Source organism: Populus alba, chromosome 3 (assembly GCF_005239225.2).
Source record: "Populus alba chromosome 3, ASM523922v2, whole genome shotgun sequence".
Lineage (NCBI taxonomy): Eukaryota > Viridiplantae > Streptophyta > Magnoliopsida > Malpighiales > Salicaceae > Populus > Populus alba.
Window position 1 is genome coordinate 3,520,147 of NC_133286.1, and position 15,436 is coordinate 3,535,582.

Consider the following 15,436-nt stretch of genomic DNA (forward strand, 5'->3'; position numbering starts at 1 on the left):
TAAAAAAAAATATTTATATATATCAAAACCTAAATTTTACCTTTATAGTTATTTTCTTTAACTCTCTTTTCCTTCCTTTTATCTTTCCCTTTTTTCTCTTTTTTCTTCTTTCCCTTTTCTTCTCTCCAGCTGTCAATCACCCTCAATTTTCAGATCCCTCTTTCCTTATATATATATATATATATATATATCAAGTTTTTTCATTTATATCTCCTTCTAAGCCTCCAAGGGCTTTGTTACCTTAAAGAAAAAGAATACTTTCACAGATATTATTGCTTGTGCTGAGTATTCAATAGAACAGAGGTTCTGTCCAAAGGAAAAACTGTGTATTGAAGGAAGGAATGCAGGGGGGTTGCTTATCGGCTCCGTCCTTAATATGAGGCCTGATTTGTTTTTAAATTTGCTTTTGCTGGAGTACCTTTTGTAGATGCTTTGACTACAATGCTTTGACTACAATGCTTGATCCAACCATCCCTCTTACAACTTCCCTTGTAAAGATATGAAATTTGAACTGTATCCACTTTAAATCAATTGGGGAGGAAGGGACCCTCATGCAACTATGCTCTAAAATTGAATGTATCTCATCATTTCAAAACACTCTTCGTTTCATCTTTTATTATTTCACACCATACTTCTCTCTCTTTTGTGCTCAAAATATCTTCTTTGATTCCCCAAAAAAAAATAAAAAATGGCAGCAGAGCTTCTTCTTACGTTTGCCATGGAGGAGACTTTGAAAAGGCTGAGTTCCATTGCTGCTGAAGGGATCAGACTTGCTTGGGGATTGGAGGGCAAGCTGCGAAAGTTCAACCAGTCCTTGACCATGATCAAAGATGTGCTCCAAGACGCAGCCAGAAGGGCAGTAACAGAGGAGTCTGTGAAGCGTTGGCTGCAGAACCTACAGGTTGTAGCTTATGATGCTGAAGATGTTCTAGACGAGTTTGCGTATGAGATTCTCCGCAAAGAACAAAAGAAGGGAAAGGTACGTGACTGCTTTTCACTCCACAACCCCATTGCATTCCGTTTGATTATGGGTCAAAAAGTTAAGAAGATCAATGAAGCCCTGGATGAAATCCGGAAAGATGCATCCGGATTTGGGCTTGGATTGACATCTCTACCTGTAGATAGTGCTCAAGAAGTTAGTTGGGGTCCAGATCGAGAGACAGATTCCTTCCTTGACAGCTCAGAAATTGTAGGAAGGAAGGATGATGTCTCTGTAGTTATGGATATGCTGACTAGCTTGACCGAACACCATGTCCTTTCGGTTGTCCCTATAGTGGGGATGGTTGGCCTTGGAAAGACTACTGTAGCAAACAAGCTTTGTGAAGCAGTGAGGGAGAGAAAACATTTTGATGTGCCTCTATGGGTTTGCGTTTCTAATGATTTTAATAAAGTGAAGATTTTAGGAGCAATGTTGCAAATGATTGACAAAAATACGGGTGGGTTGAGCAACCTAAATGCAATTATGGAAAACCTTAAGAAAAAGCTGGAAAAGAAGACATTTTTTCTTGTTCTTGATGATGTGTGGAATGAAGACCAAGATAGTGGGATGATTTGAAGGAGCAACTGTTAAAAATTAACAGCAAGAATGGGAATGCTGTTGTTGTTACAACCCGCAGTAAGAAAGTAGCAGACATGATGGAGACTTCTCCTGGGATTCAGCATGAACCAGGGAGACTATCAGGTGATCAATGTTGGTCCATTATCAAGCAAAAAGTGAGTAGGGGTGGACGAGAAACAATAGCTTCAGACTTGGAGGTTATTGGAAAAGATATTGCAAAGAAATGTGGAGGGCTTCCGTTGCTTGCTACTGTTTTGGGAGGAACGTTGCGGCAAAAGGAGACTCAGGAGTGGAAGTCAATTCTAAACAGTAGAATTTGGGATTCTCATGATGGAAATAAAGCTTTCCGCGTATTGAGATTAAGTTTCGATTACTTGTCATCGCCAACATTGAAAAAATGTTTTGCATACTGTTCCATTTTTCCTAAAGATTTTGAAATTGAAAGGGAAGAGCTAATTCAACTTTGGATGGCTGAAGGTTTTGCAAGGCCATCAAATGGGAGGATGGAAGACGAAGGCAGCAAGTGTTTCAATGACTTGCTTGCAAATTCCTTTTTCCAAGATGTTGAAAGGAATGAGTATGAGATCGTAACAAGTTGCAAGATGCATGATCTTGTGCATGACCTTGCATTGGAGGCGGATTCAGCTGTAGATGGCGCATCTCATATTCGTCATCTCAATCTCATTTCATGTGGAGATGTTGAGTCAGCATTAAAAGCGGGTTATGCTACAAAATTGCATAATGTTTTCTCAATGGTTGATGTATTAAATGGGTCTTGGAAATTCAACAGGTTGAGAACTCTCAAATTGCGACGGTCTGATATCACAGAGTTACCAGATTCAATTTGCAAGCTGAGACATTTGAGATATCTTGATGTCTCCGATACTGCTATTAAAATATTGCCAGAATCCATCACCAAGCTCTACCTTTTAGAAACATTAAGATTTACTGATTGCAAGTCACTAGAAAAGCTTCCCAAGAAAATGAGAAATTTAGTCAGCTTGCGACATCTTCATTTTGATGATCCAAAGCTAGTGCCAGCTGAGGTGAGACTCTTAACACGCATTCAAACTCTGCCTTTTTTTGTTGTGGGTCCAAATCATATGGTAGAAGAGCTGGGATGTTTGAATGAACTAAGAGGAGCATTGAAGATATGCAAGCTTGAGCAAGTTAGAGACAAAGAAGAAGCTGAGAAGGCAAAAACTGTGTGAAAAAAAGAATGAACAAATTGGTGTTTGAATGGAGTGATAATGGTAACAATAGTGTTAACAGAGAGGATGCGCTGGAAGGCCTGCAACCTCACCCAGACATAAGAAGCTTGACAATTAAGGGCTACTGTGGTGAATATTTCCCATCATGGATGTCTACATTGGAACTCAATAATCTGACGGTCCTAACATTGAACGGTTGCAGCAAGAGCAGACAACTCCCAACACTTGGATGTCTTCCTCGCCTTAAGATTCTTCACATAACTGGAATGCCTAGTGTGAAATGTATAGGCAATGAGTTCTATAGTAGTAGTGGCAGGGCAGCAGTGCTGTTTCCAGCACTGAAAGAACTCACTCTATCCAGTATGGATGGTCTTGAAGAATGGATGGTACCAGGTGGAGAAGGTGATCAAGTTTCCCTTGTCTTGAAAACTTGTGCATTGAGGGGTGTGGCATGTTGAAAAGCATTCTGATATGTCACCCTTCATCTCTTGTACACTTTGTAATTCGAAAATGTGATGAACTGAGATATTTATGTGGTGAATTTCATGGCTTCACATCTCTTAGAATTTTGATGATAATTAATTGTGAGAAGCTAGGATCCATTCCAAGCGTACAACACTCCACAGCTCTGGTGGAATTGATCATATGGAACTGCCCTGAGTTGATCTCCATTCCTGGTGATTTCCGAGAATTGAAATATTCTTTGAAGAACTTGTTTATTTATAGATGTAAAATGGGAGCTCTTCCAAGCGGACTACAATGTTGCGCATCTCTAGAGGAATTGCGGATAGAGTATTGCAAAGAGCTTATCCACATCAGTGATTTGCAAGAATTGTCTTCGCTTCGAAGATTAGTGATTAGAGGTTGTGATCAGCTCAAAAGTTTTGATTGGCATGCTTTACGACAATTACCTTCTCTTGTTCTTTTAGAGATCAGTGGGTGTCGGAGTTTGAGTCATTTCCCAGAGGAGGATTGCTTAGGCGGCTTCACCCAACTGAAGGAATTGAGCATCGGTGGCTACTCAGAGAAGCTGGAGGCTTTTCCTGCCGGAGTTTTAAACTCAATCCAACACCTCAACTTGAGTGGGTCCCTTGAAAGACTATGGATACGGGGATGGGATAAACTGAAGAGTGTACCACACGAACTACAACACCTCACTGCCCTTGAGTCACTGTGGATATGTGATTTCAAGGGACAGGAATTTGAGGAAGCATTGCCAGAATGGCTGGCCAACCTTTCTTCTCTTCGATCTCTCTGGATTTGGGATTGCAAGAATCTCAAGTATATGCCAAGCTCAACAGCCATTCAACGCCAATCCAAATTAAAGGAATTGGGGATTTCAGAATGCCCACTTTTATCAGAAAATTGTAGAAAGGAGAATGGCTCCGAGTGGCCTAAGATTTCTCATATCCCATCAATCATCGTAGAGGGTACACGTGTACAGGTAAGTAGGGATTAAATTTTTATGTTACTTTGTATGCAGTGGAGGAGAATTTAATAATAACTCAAGGATAGTGGAAACTAAACGTCGATAATCCAAGTCTCCAACTCACTATGGCTCATATTTGAACCGCTGAACACTTGATTTGTGCACTAATTTTCATTCACTTCATTTTCGTTGAATAATTTTTTTTTATTGCATTCGTTGAATATACTTACTGTACATTCATAGTTTATATATACTACTTATCATACATGCTTTGCTGCATTACTTGAAAATGGATAGCACTCATCTTGTGAAGACTGCAGAAACTATGAAGCAGTCTGGTTTTTTAAAAAAAAAATATCCCTCTCATAAAAAAAATATCAATTGGGCCCCTTAATCAAATAAATTTTTAATTTTACCCTTGGATTAATTTCAATTAAATCCAGAATTTATTTAATTAATTAAATCAAAGTTTAATTAAGTCCGCAAACTTATTAATTCTTCTAATTTCATTCACGCATATGATGATAAAAAATTTGAGTGAAATTTATATAACTAGTGTCTGTTTTTTGTGAAACAAACAAATTAATCCCTCAAGTTTTTTAAATAATTAATTGATTCTTTAATCACATTTTACGTCAAGTTAGTGGAACAAATTGAGGAAATATTGAAAGAAATTTGAGTAAAATTTATATAACTAGTGTCTATTATTCGTGGATGAATTTGTCTCTATCATGATTATCTCTACAGCATTTTTTGCTCTTGGTTCGTCTGGATTCTTCTCTACAGTCTCGCGCTGGTCTGGAACAAGGCGAGCCTCTGTATCAATTAATCTACATTTCTTTCCCTTAATTTTCTCTTTAATTTCCTTAATGGGTGCTTTGTAGGCTTCTTTCTCTCAATGTTAAACGCTTACTCTAATCATCTCTATTCTACAGCCCAGCATTTTATTATAGTTGTTGTTGCTGTGGACAAAAGTGCATTTATTTTCTTTTAACTTTTTAAACAATTCATTTAGTTTTTTTTTTAAATGTTTAATTTCTTGGTATTGAACAAACCCCCTTATAGAGAGCCTTATGTAGTTTCATGAATTTTTGTGATTTTGTGTCCTTTGGTATTAGTTAATGGATATTCTACCTCTTATTCGTTTTTAATATTGTTGTTTGGCTCACTTTTATATTCTTTTTTATAGATTTTTTGCTTGACTTAATATTCAATAAGTATGCATCCAATTTGCAAAAATAGATACATACATGACTTTCATTAATTAACAAGATTGATTACATTAATTCTTGAACTTGTTTTATTTAAATAAATATATAGAATTATGAAAATTCATAATTTAATGATTAGATAATATTTGTATAATCAGAATACACAATATATGTATTAAGTTCAATGTTTTTGAAAAAATAATTTTTTTTATTGATTAATGTATAAGTATATATTGTATTAATAATATCTTTGATTAATTAATAAATCTCATGGTCTCAATGATATTAATTTATAGATGTTTAACTGTATATTGTATTAATTTTGAAAAAATATATAAATTTTACATGATAAAATTAAAAACACTTAACTCCATATAAGGAAAATATTTATTTTTAAACGACAATACAAAATATATGATAATACTAATATGTAAATTCAAATCTATCTCTAATTAGGCATATGTCATTGCGGCAACAATTGCTTAATTACTAGGGACATCATTAGCTTTTTAGCTTCCATTGGTTTAGCCATGCATTGCGTCTTTCATTTCTCAACTGATTGTTTTTAACATTCCATGTTAATTTTATTTCTAGATGAAGCTCTCAAATGTACTCTTGGAATCAACAACTTAGGTTACAATTACATGAACATCGCCCTTTTTTTCTCACACATACATATTAAAGAACTTTGGCATGCTTAGCTTTCTTACTATGGCTTTGTCTAAAATATGATGATTGATCTTTCGTTTAAGAGTTACTTTTCATTCCATTGTTCATTCTTCTCCCTCTCAATTTGCCTTAGCATTTGTTGTTTACGTTTCAATTCTTCTACTTCTTATGATGCTGAAAAGAAAATTTTCCACCAGCTACTTTAAATCTTATGTTCAGAAGACATTGGTTCAACTGTTACTTTTAGCCTGGAGTTCATAAGGAAGCAATGAGATACTAGATTTGCTTTTCCAACTTCCATTAACAATTTGAGTGGCTTGCACTTTGGTTGCTTATGTTTATTGATGATAGCTTTTATTGTCTTTTTCCTTTTCGTTGTAATTCACAGCAATAGATTGGGTCTAATTATCTTGGTCTGGAATTGACATGAAAAAAAAAAAAGAGAAAGAAACTTACATTCTCTACTTTAGATGGCTTGAGCATTGTTCGCTAGAACAACATATTGGGTTTGATTATCTTGGTCTGAAATTGGCAGGAAAAAAAGAAAAGGAACTTGCATTGTCTGCTTTAGATGGCTTGAGCATTGTTCGCTAGAACAACATATTGGGTTTGATTATCTTGGTCTGAAATTGGCAGGAAAAAAAGAAAAGGAACTTGCATTGTCTGCTTTAGATGGCTTGAGCATTGTTTGCTAGAACAATAGATTAGGCCTGATTATCTTAGTCTGGAATTAGTAGGAAAAAAAAAACAGAAACTTGCATTGTCTGCTTTAGATGGCTTGAACATTGCTTGTTAGATGTTCATTAATTTCTCTTTTTGCAATGAACTCTTGCATATTTGACAGATCATGCTACTTTTTCATGCTATTATTGTTCTCTATTGAACTGCCAAGATTATTGGTTGGATAATAGCCACTGTGATTAGAGAAACTGAAATAATTTATAGTCTGCAAGTCTATAAATTCATTACGGCAGTCATGTTTTTATCCAAACATTGCCAAAAGTCAAGACCAAAGTTAATCAATAACAAAAAGATGAAAAAAAACCCCTAAGATAAAAGTGACAAAATTCATAAAACTCAAACGCTAATAATGTAATGCCAAATGATAAGATTAAAAAAATCAATTAAAAAAAAATTGAATCAACCTAGGTTAACTTAATTTATCCACAACCTGGGATATAAAATAGAAATAACCTTAAAAAAAACAAAACAAATAACAAAGTTTAAAGCCCAGTAACTCAAGGTTGATGATAAAAAATAAAAAAAAATTTCAAAAAGAACTTAAAAAAATACCAAACTTAAAATTAACGAGTTGATATTCAAAATTAGTAGAGTGAGTTATAAGATTGGGATTACTTATAGATTAAAGACAACAAAAGATAATGAAGCAAAATTATCAATCATAAAAAACTAAAAATCCAAACAATGAGGACATATTCTTATACAGAAAATCTTTGAAAGAAAATAGTGAGGGATTAAATTGAAAAACAAAATAAATGAAGAAAATGATAAACAAAAGAGCAATAAAAAAAATAAGAACCAAAATTGCAAATAAAATAAAATGTTGAAGGATAAAATAAAAAAAAATGACAAAAAACAGTAATAAAAAGAATGGAAACCAATTTTAACACAAAAATTAAATGAAATAAAATGTTGAGGGATTAAATTGAAAAACATTTTCTTCAAAAAGCATCAAAATCAAAATAAATAGAAATCAAAATAATAAGAATCAAACTTAATATAAATACAATCTGAAGGATACAATTAAAATTTTAAAGGCTTAGCGTGAATATTAAAGCCCAAGAGAGAGGGGGAGGAGAAAAAAACTCTATCACCGTCGAACCACTACAAATATAACAACACGTCACGCCATCAACTACACTTTCACATTACACGTTGGACTATCACACGCCTCTTGAATGATGTGGTGGACTATTACATGCTGACACGTGTTACGCACATGTTAGCTTTTTTTATTGATTTATTAATATTTCAATACTTTAAATTACTAAATTGCCCCTAAGAGGATCTAAATATTACAAAAAAAAGCTATATTTCAAAGATGAAAACACCATCCCATTTCAACTTTAGATTTTTTTATTCTAAGGTTAACTTTATCATTTTACAGTATACAAAACATGAAAAAGACTAAAAAATGCCTCATGTCAAGGTCAATATTTTTTAACTCTCAGGGGTATTGACATTATTTAACTGTGCAAATAATATAGAAAAGAGAAAATGGACCTTAAGCAAAAGGCAAGTTGTTTTTTTTTTTGCTTACAAGGGCAATGATGTAGTTTTAAAATGCAAAATATGAGTAACCCTACTAAATTATCCCCAATCAATTTATAAATAACCTTTAGATCCATTGAAAAAGACAACTTTACCCTGTTAGCAAAGCAATTGTTTTGTGTGGAGAACGGTAAAAAGTAAATATATTATGTTAATTCATAGTGTTTTACCTCATAATCTATAATGAATCAATGATCTCTTTTATGTTTTTTGTTTACTTTTTTTTTAATTCCACTTTGTTTTAGTTCATGTTTAGATTTTTAACATGCATTCTCAAACCAAATCTCTCCTCTCTTGTACACATATATGTTTTTTTTTTTAAATATTTTTCTCACATATGACAATGTCAAAACGTTTTTTTTTTTTGCTTTAAAACAATTAGGATAGCCCGTAATGTAGGTCACCTGTCTAATTGGATATTATAGTGTTGTTTCATTTTTATATGAATAGTGAAGCATTTTTTTTTTAATTAGTTATTTTTTTTCTTTTTGATTTGGTTCCTTTTTTTTTTTTACAAATTAGTCCTTATTTTTTTGTTTAATTCTTTTTTGGCCTAATTATATGAGATAAAGTTTTCAATTTAATTAGAAATAAACTACTATACTAAAAAAAGTTAATTATGCTTCTCTACTTCCTTCACTCTTTATATTTTTTTTGTTTTTTTTAAATTGGTCTTTATATTTTTTCGCTTCTTGATTTGGTGTCTTTTCATTCATTTCCTTTCATTTTTTTACAAATCGGTCTTTAGAAATTTTCTTCCCTTTTTTATTTAACTCCTTTTGGGTCTAATTGTATGAGATAAAGATTTTAATTTAATTAAAAATTATTTATTATACTAAAAAAGTTAGGTTTTTCCCTCCTACTTCACTATTCATATCTTCCCCTTTAAAAAAAATAAAATAAAATTCTATCTTCTAATTTTTTCTTCTTTTGATTGAGTGATTTTTGCCCCCTTTTTCCTTCCAAATATTTCACTTTAATATTTTGTTGATTTTAAATTAATCATCATAATTTATTTTTAATTTCTTTATATGTAGTTATCATAGTCTCAAGCAAATATCATTAAATTTGTTAAGATCTCAATATTATAAGTGTTTATTTTAGTTATCATATTATTATATAAAAAATAGTTTTTAAACCTAATGGAGTTTTATGATTTGGGCTGTGTATTTGATGAGTTAAACCACGAAGCTCAAGTTGATCTAGTATATCATCATCTTAATATTAAAAAAATTATCACCTTGATTTTTTTTTTCTTAAAATCCAAACCATGCTTTTATTGGTCATTTGGGTTGCCTTAATTTGCATGTCAAGTTAACTAGGTCATATATAGACAACTCCCTTGTGAATTAATTTTAAACCTATGCTAGACAAAAAATCAAGTCAAGAGATCATGATTAAGTTTAATAACAATATCATTATTCCTTTGTTTTTAGACCCTACCTTCTATTTTTTTTTTTCAATTGAGTCCTTTTAGGCTTTTCTCTAGTTTTATCCTTTAACCGATCACATTTCGGTTTATTTTCTATAATGTTATTGTAGTCTCAAATAAATACCCTAACATTTAATTAGTGCTTGATTTTACAAGCAACTATTGTTATCATATTATTAAATAAAAACTAATTAAAAAAACATATACAAGATGGAATCCATTATTCATGTTGTGGTTTTGAAAAATTAAGGTATGAAAGCTTGATTAATCCAATATATCACCGTATTAATATTAAAAAAAACTAAAATCAAATTATATTTTTTTAACAGTCATATAAATTAACTTCAAACTTATCATATTAACCACGTCATGCTAGAATAACTTTCAAGAAGGTGACAGAGATAAGAAGTCAAGATGAGAGGAAATTCCGATTACTCCACTACTTTTTTTATGTTGCGCAAAACATAATCCAGTTCCTTCCAAAATATTTACAAGTAAACACTCATGAATATGATGATAAAAAATGGAGTAAAATTTTATCTAACCAGTGTCTGTTTTTTGTGAAACAAACAAATTAATCCCTCAAGTTTTTTAAATAATTAATTGAGTTTTTAGTCACATTTTACCGTCAAGTTAGTGGAACAAATTGAGGAAATATTGCTGACAGCTCTTCATTTGACCGACGAAAAACTAATGAAGGGACCAGATTATTGCATAATGCAAAAGTACAGGGAAAAGATTTAAAAGATCTAGTTATCACCAACAAAACAAAACACTATTTCACTGCTCAGTGTCTCACTGTAGTAATGGCACTTTATAATTCTAGGGAAGATTAGTTTTCGCTTTGGGAATGGCCATCTGCAGATATTCCTGCATTATATGTTTTGATTAAAGCATGGTATATACATAGCAATATAAAACAAAAGGTACGGATGTTTAGAAATTCAATGTTTGGCTGCATTACCATTGCCAGTGGGTATGGTATTTTGAGACCCGGTCTCCATTGTAAGCATCTTCAGAGATATTTTACGCAGATAATCAGTCTGAAATTAGATATCAATAACAAAACATTAGATCTCTGAGCAGTCCATGTTACAAGAGAAGGGGGGAGAGGGATATATGCTCTTACTAATATGCTAGGCTTTCTGTATTTGCATTGTCTGTGAGGATATACTGTAAACTATGAGGAGAGAATATAATTTGCTGGAATGAATTGTATTATTGATCCTATCATGTATTTATACAAGTGCATTACAGTCATTCCCATAGATTAGGAATCAATTACTACCTTACATTTATCATCCTATAGACTTAGTTTTACACTAGGAAAGCCAACGTATTCAGATTATCCATTCCTAATATATATAGCTTACGAGATTCCTAACATATACTTCGATGTCCTCTCTTTTTATTTAATTATTTATGTATTGATTCGTTATTTCCATTTTGCACACTTCCCTTGTACTTGAAAATGACCTTGGTCACTCTAAATAAAACACCTGTAAAGAGAACTAACGAAAAGATGTGAACTTCTACAGAATGACTAGTGAGGAAGTGCGGACACACTACACACACGTGTACATGCATAAATCCACACACTTATGCATGTGTATATTCATGTCTAGAGAATATCGAAATTATTGAACTTAGCATTAGCCGAATACCTGACTGGTGGCGGCAATATAAATCTTTTCCTCAAACCGTAAAGCAATTTTCTTGAGTTCTTGTAATCCCTCTTGACCAGAAAACGGAAGATGCCTCTTTAATATCTCTATTCTGCACATCTAAGACATTACATTTAATTTTTAACGCCAAGGCAGGTACAGAGAAGTTAGCAGCAGTGAGAAAGAATTGTGAACTCATAAACCACACCAATATCAGAAATGCATACAACGGAATCACTGGCAAAAAGTCAAAACAAATAATGATATAGCCAAGTGTCGGTCAAGTAATAAATGGCATCGGAATACATGCATCTATTTTTACTTCCTTTCCCCGTATTATTCCAGAGGTACAGGGTATAGGAGTTCACTTGGCCACCCTTCTGTCTAAAATTCTAGTTACGAGCTTCATGGTTAAATTTCTTGACTTGGAAGAACCTTCCATTTATGGCTATGCTCCAAGATATAAAAGTGAATTAGTTGCAAACCAGGGGAACTCTGTGAAAACATTACAATAGCATTTACTCTGAGTAAGAAAACTCTTATACATGCACTATAATTGACAAAGAAAAGAAGAGAAATCCCTTTAATTTATGAAAATGCAATGAGATAACCTTATCTCACGCTGCAATATATACTCTACAGTGTTCATTGGCTACTGCAAGTGCCAGCAGTAGCTGTCTATATGATTTTGAATGTAGAGAGGTCAACAAAACATTCAACTTTATGCTGAGAAACTAGGAAGCCATACACGAATGTGGCTAATTGATTTTTGTCTGCTGCTTTTCTACTTTAAGATCACTATCATTTCAACCCTGTAGAAGTTAAAACAAATAGAAGGCCCAAATCCAACACCATTCATTTAAGTTCATTTGCAACTCGAGTTTTAAATTGAAACAGTATGCTCATAGCAATAGATTAACCTTGAAATTTAAAGCAGAACAAGCTTCATGCAGCAATAGATTAACCTTGAAATTTTTACTCGCCTGCAAATACATACTGTCAAACCCCCTCCCCCTCCCCTCCTGTTGTTATTTATGTATGTATTTACTTTTCTGAAAGAATAAATGTTGTAGGGAGCAAGGAGTGTAAATAGAAAGAGGAGAATACAAAACAAATGGTTTAATCCCCAAAAGAATAAAGAAAGAAGAAGAAAACAAAACAAAGTCATAAAACAAGGCTTTTCAATCCCCCGATGAATATCAGCAGTCTAAATACCCCAGCAAATAGAACATGAAGAGGCCACAAACAATAACCCATCCCAAAGAGATTGTCTAGGATGTTTTAAGCTAGGAAAATGAAGAAAACGACGAGCATTAACATGACCAAATTATAAAATTTAAAGTTCTTTTCTTTCTTTCTTTTTTCCATGTGTGAGCTAAATTTAAAGTTCTTTCCAAATTATGAAACCCAAGGATATCGTATTATTGTTAAAAACACAATAATTTTGAAGAATTCAGTAAATTCCAAAAAATAAGAATCAACCAAACAGCTCATTTTTCGGCCGTTCCGGCAGTAATATCCCTTCCACTCCAGCTGCTGCATAAACTGATTAACAAATGATCGATCGAGCCTAAAAGATTTGAATTGATTTCTATTCTCCACTTAAAAATAAAACTAAAAAATAAAATAAAATAAATTTGGGTTCAAGAATTCACGGCTTGATTATTACAACAATAACTGTGAGAAAAAATCGGATAATATCATGTAAATTAAGGGGAAAAATTGAAAAACAAAATATTAGGATCGGCTGATTGTGCGTTTCTTTGAATTGCGTTCACGAGCAGCGATTTCATCGGATCCGATTATATATTTTTTTAATTTACTTATTAAAATCGAATTGCGTTCACCAGCAGAGATTTCATCGGATCGATTATTTGTTTTTTTAAATTTACTTATTAAAATAGAATTTCTGTCTCCGAATAATAATTACAATAAAATAAATGAAAACACCCATAAATTTTAAAAACAAAAACATGATAGAAAAGGAAGCACCTGGCAGAAATCTGAAGCCTTCTTGGCGGCGGCGGTTTCCGAGAGGCGGGGGAGGGAGGGAGGGAGGGAGGGAGAGCTCGGGCGGGGAGAGGAGAGGAATGTTGGACCAAAGTGAACTAGAGGACTTTATTCTTTTCCAGATTCCTTCTAAAAAAATTAACGAGTAAACGCTCGCTCGCTCGCACTCACGCATATAAGTTAAATTCTATTTTTGTTAAACAAACAGATTAATTCCTCAAGTTGATTTAAAAAATTAATTGATCCTTTAATCACATTTTACCGTCAAGTTAGCGGCACAAACTAAGGAAATATTGCTGACTGCTCAGCATTTTGGTAACGAAAAATTAATGAAGGGACTGAATTGTAAACATATTTAAAAGTATAGAATTAGTTAGAACAACTATGTATCATCGTCTATGAGAATTAATATACAGCTCAGCATTTTGTTGCACATGGCAAGTTATAAAATGTTTGATATACACTTTGGGCATCACAAGGATTGGTCATTCTCTTGTACACAATTATCTCACGAGAAGAATGTATTTATACGGTTTTGACTTATCTTTTTTTTTTTTATTATTGATTTTTTCTAGTTTTTTCGTTCAGTATTGGATTTGACCTTTTATGAGAGAATATGGTTGTTTCATTAAAAAAAATAAAAAGAAAACTCTAGGAAACATAGTTGTTAAACACAACTAAGCTAATGATCCATATCCAATATCCAATATCTTAATTTTAGTTATTTATTTATCAAATATCAATCTAATTATTAAATACATGTATAGGCATTTTTTATTTGTTATTGAAAAAAAAAATATATTAAAAAGTGCATTGTAAAAGCCTGCTTATTATTATTTTTACTTAAAAAAAATAACCATTCAGTCGCGGAGCGCTAATACAAAAGTAATTACTTATAATATAAACTGTGTGGGGTGAACACTGTGTAGCCGCACTATTCACCCCCTTACGTTTTATACTGGACACAATGCTCATTATTTTTTTTATTAGGTTTTGCTATAAATTTTAAAAAAAATTATATGAGGTGAACATTATAACAACCATGCTGTTCATCCCCTCATGTTTTTATGTGCTAAGAATACAGAACCAGGTAATTGTTTCTTCTTTGAGAGTGAGGCAGCGCGTAGCAGAACGAGCCTTCCTTCTCTCCTTTTGGTCAATCTTCTTGGAGAGCCTTTGTTCTTGCCTTGATCAAGACTCGTATCTTAGTTATTCAACACATACGAAGAAATTTTCCAAAATTGTTTCTTGACATAACATCTTAGTTATTCAACCAGTCTAGTGGGTTAATCTGGTTGAATTAGATTTATTTTTTTATTAATTTTTTATTATTATTTAATATTAGATTAATTAAAAATTAGGCTTTGTGATTTTTACGGATTAACTTGAGTTATTTCGAGTCATTTTATTGTGTCTTTTTTTTATTGAATTTTTTTCAACAATCAGTTAATTGGGATTTATGCTTTAAAATCTATTGTTATTTACTTTATATAGCATTATCCTAGTTTTATGACCTGAGTTGCGGGTTTGGCTGGGTAACCTGGGTTGAACCAAGTTATTTTTTCAATTTGCTTTCTATAAGATTATTTAGATTTCATGACCTGGATCACAAATTTAAGAGGTCCTAAGTTGACTTGAGTCATTTTTTATGTTATTTTTTCATATATTTTTTCAATTTCATCTTTAAACACTAGGTTGATTGAGAATTATGCTTTGTAATTTGTTTCAACATACTTTTATGAGGTTATCATGGTCTCATGACCCAAGTCATGAATTTGACATGTTAACATATCATGGGATCATGATAACCTCATATAATACATATCAAAACAAATTATAAATCTTGATTACAAATCAACCCAATGTTGGAAAAAATTTTCAAAAAAATTCCAATTAAAAAAAGACAAAAAAAAAAAAAAAAACCTCTAGTCAATCATGATACAAGGTTGTCAATTTTGTT

The 15,436-nt window shown here is 32.5% G+C and overlaps 1 protein-coding gene and 1 pseudogene across 4 annotated transcripts in view; one reads left to right on the top strand and one right to left on the bottom strand.

Moving 5' to 3' along the window:
* The first annotated feature begins 250 nt into the window (after positions 1 to 250).
* Positions 251 to 4,574, top strand: LOC118036295 (putative disease resistance protein RGA3; annotated as a pseudogene).
* A 5,874-nt stretch (positions 4,575 to 10,448) lies between these two features.
* LOC118036290 (mediator of RNA polymerase II transcription subunit 15a-like) overlaps positions 10,449 to 15,436 on the bottom strand; it is a 40,576-nt gene continuing 35,588 nt past the window's right edge. Inside the window, exons 1-4 of one of the 4 annotated variants that reach the window (XR_004685350.2) lie at positions 13,459 to 13,673; positions 11,467 to 11,586; positions 10,767 to 10,845; positions 10,449 to 10,672 (exon numbers count right to left, since the gene is read on the bottom strand). Coding sequence is in view for 1 of the 4 variants with exons in the window: in XM_073407827.1 (XP_073263928.1) it covers positions 10,635 to 10,672; positions 10,767 to 10,845; positions 11,467 to 11,578 (229 nt within the window). In the remaining 3 variants the exon portion in view is untranslated. Of the gene's footprint in view, positions 10,673 to 10,766; positions 10,846 to 11,466; positions 11,587 to 13,458; positions 13,674 to 15,436 lie in introns of those variants that run through there. The other 3 variants (XR_012169317.1, XR_012169316.1, XM_073407827.1) reach the window with 3 other exon arrangements.